This window comes from Orbicella faveolata, unplaced genomic scaffold, assembly GCF_042242905.1.
Source record: "Orbicella faveolata isolate gen_17 unplaced genomic scaffold, um_ofav_v1 contig_2, whole genome shotgun sequence".
Taxonomy (NCBI): domain Eukaryota; kingdom Metazoa; phylum Cnidaria; class Anthozoa; order Scleractinia; family Merulinidae; genus Orbicella; species Orbicella faveolata.
Window position 1 is genome coordinate 32,888,382 of NW_028301547.1, and position 3,214 is coordinate 32,891,595.

The following is a 3,214-nucleotide window of genomic DNA, read 5'->3' on the forward strand; positions in this document are numbered from 1 at the left end:
ACCTTCATGAAAAACCCATTTTCTGCATTTTTACTGTCCTATTAGCATGCTTTTGAGCATTTTCTCAGGATGTTTGGCCCGTTTCCATGGAAACGAGAGTTGTTTACGCGTCCTTTTTTGAACAAAAAGCAGTGATATTTAGTGAAAATTTCGAGGAAAATTGCGTATGAGAGGCTTGAATGCTTCCTGGGGCCTGGGAAGCAGTCTAGTCTTCTTTTGAGGACATTTCAAGTCAACTACATGAGGGAATAATCGTAGAAAACGTGGTCGCTGTTGTTTATGCTTCGTTCGTAAAAGTTATCCTCAGAAATGCCTCCAAAAAAGAAATTTAGAAGCGGTAGAAGCAGGAAAAGAAAGTTCACTGGGAACATGTATACCAGGAGAAAGGAATTAGAGTCGAAGGAAGCTTCAGCGGATCAGGAATCGGTCGAAAGAAGCGACGAAGTGGTCTCCGACGAAACAGACGCGTCGCGCTCAAATGTTAGCTTGCCTGCAACTTCATCATCTTTTGCATCGCAAGGAAAGGTTCGCGGACTTTCCAACGAGGAGTCTAAACCTGAAAGTAGTGCAAGCGATGTGGATTCAGCTGAAATGGAAGGTTTTCGTTTTGTTGACATGGCAGTCCTCGGCTCGATTTTCGAATTGTTACTCTGCCCCATTTGTAAGAAGAACCACGTGGAGCTGGAGGAAGATAACGAAAGAAAGATGGGATTTGCTTCCTTGCTATTTGTCAAGTGCCCCGGGAAAAAGTGTGGATTCATAAAAAGATTTTACTCTTCTTCCAGAGTTGGGACTTCGTAGGCATTCGAAGTCAATCGAAGAATTGTTCTAGCATCCAGGAACATTAGTGTTGGGCACCAAGGGCTCGTCAAATTTGCTGGAACTATGAACATGCCTCCTCCCATGAATGAAAATGCCTATAGGGATATTGTTGAAGCTGTGAGGAAAGCTGCTCAGACTGTTTGCCAGCGAAGTATGAGAGCTGCTGTTGAAAATGCAAGGAGCTTCTATGAACCAGAGGAGGATGGTGTTTTTGATATCGGAATTTCAGGTGATGGCACCTGGAGAAGAAGGGGCTACTCATCCCTGTATGGAATAGTCACTGCCATATCCACAGTCACTGGCAAAGTAATTGACATCGAAATAATGTCAAAAGACTGCAAGGAGTGCACAGTGTGGAGGAACAAGGAAGGCACACAGGAGTTTGAAGATTGGTGGGAAGGCCAACAACATCGTTGCCAGGCTAATCACCTTGGGTCATCTGCATCAATGGATTCCACTGGCCTTCTTGCCATATTTCAGCGGTCGGTTGAAAGCTATGGAGTGCGTTATACAGAGTTTTTGGGAGACGGGGACAGCAAAGCCCACAAGCTAATTGTAGATGAAGCTGTGTATGGTGAAAAAGAGGTCACCAAGCTCGAGTGCGTTGGGCATGTTCAGAAACGTCTGGGGTCACGCCTTCGCTTGCTAAAAAAGCGCATGGGTCAAGCAAGACTTGAAGACGGAAAGCCAATTGGGGGTATTGGAAGGCTGACAAACAACAAAATAGGTCAACTACAGGTCTATTATGGCAAGGCCATCCGAAACAACACCCACGACATCCAATCTATGGAGAATGCTGTCATGGCTATATGGCACCACACAAGATCCAGTGATGACCACCCGGACCATGACTTGTGCCCCCCTGGAGAAAACTCGTGGTGTGGGTTTCAAAGGGACTGGGAAAAGGAAACAACAGAGTACTCACATACACATCCACTGCCTTCTGCTGTTGCCAATGCAATTCATTCAACTTTTGAAGCCCTCAGTGACCAAGACCTCTTACGGCGCTGCCTCCATGGTGGAACACAGAACCGCAACGAGGCAATAAATGCACTCATTTGGCAACGCGCTACAAAGGAAACTCACTCTGGCTTACCCACAGTGGAGCTTGCTGCTCACCTTGCAGTTTCTCACTTCAATGATGGGTCAGTCTCCCTCAAATTGGTCCTCAAAGAACTAGGAATTACGCCAGGGGCTCACTGTAGCCAAGCTTGCAAAAAGCTGGAATATGACAGATTGCGTCATGCCCGCAGAAAGAGTTCTGATCAGTCCAAGGAACGACGAAAACAAATCAGAAACTGGAAGAAAGGCTACAGTGACCGTTTAGAGGCTATTGAAGGACTTCACTATGAAGCTGGAGCCTTTTAGGACTGAACACAGTGAACATTGCTGATGATCAACTTTAAATGCTATTTTCTCAGATTCCGTTTTTTAGGCATGTTCAGTCACCGTAAACACAATATCTCAAAAACTATTTAAGATAACTCAATGAAACTTTCACATTTGGTTGGCCAGAAATAGATCTGTGCAATGACCAATTTTTACTTGGTTTGTGACACCCTATCATGACTTATTAACATTTTTTCAAAGCCGATATTGCACATTTTGATGTATGTTCTGGGTGAAGGCCTCATTCATGATCAAAACACAATTTCTTTATAATAATTGGTCATTGCATAGCTCTGAGAACATAAAAAAATTGTGACAAATTTCAACTTTCCAGCCTAAAGCAGAGTAGAGATATTGTGTTTAAAAAAACACCTACTTCTAGGCCCTCGGAAATGCGTGTGGTTATAAAAAGGGGTGTGGCTCCTCAGAAATGTGAGAAATGCATCCCAAATGTATGGCAAATGAATCATAGGGACCTGCTTAATACAATGATATAGTTGAATTGACATGATTTTATAAGATAGTGTTGAGAATTATGTTGTCAAAATGACCAGTTTTAGCCTATCGAGCCACCTTAAAGTTAAGTGGGGCTATATTTCGACCCATAAGCTCGAAAGTGAGCGTTCAAAAAGTTTTGCTGTGTCCATTTAACTGCAAACTAAAGCCATCGGAAGGTAGTTTAGCTTCCCCGGGAATTGAAAATATTCGCCAACTTCCCGGAAATCGAGCCGAAGTTGGTCAAAATCACGATGCGCGTAAGGCGGTCTCGCCTACTCTTTCAGTCTTAAAGTGAAGTGGGGCTATATTTCATCCAAGAAGCTCGAAAATAAGCCTTCAAAAAGTGTTACTGTGTTCATTTCACTGCAAACCAAGGCCATCAGGAGTTACTTTAGACTCCTCGGGACTGCAAAATATCGCCCAAGTTCGGGCAAATCGAGCCGAATTTTGTCAAAATCACGATGCGCGTAAGGCAGTCTCGGCTACTCTTTCATTCTTAAAGTGA

General features: G+C 43.8%; 2 protein-coding genes across 2 annotated transcripts; both read left to right on the forward strand.

The window, feature by feature from the left end:
• The first annotated feature begins 309 nt into the window (after nucleotides 1-309).
• LOC149112866 (uncharacterized) lies at nucleotides 310-837 on the forward strand. The gene has a single exon (XM_089289384.1). It carries the CDS (start codon nucleotides 310-312, stop codon nucleotides 799-801), a length of 492 nt encoding a protein of 163 aa, XP_089145510.1. The 3' UTR covers nucleotides 802-837.
• Nucleotide 838: 1 nt separating this feature from the next.
• On the forward strand, nucleotides 839-2,561 carry LOC149112867 (uncharacterized). The gene has a single exon (XM_089288734.1). The coding sequence runs from the start codon at nucleotides 886-888 to the stop codon at nucleotides 2,188-2,190; it is 1,305 nt and encodes a 434-aa protein (XP_089144860.1). The 5' UTR covers nucleotides 839-885; the 3' UTR covers nucleotides 2,191-2,561.
• The last annotated feature ends 653 nt before the right edge of the window (nucleotides 2,562-3,214 follow it).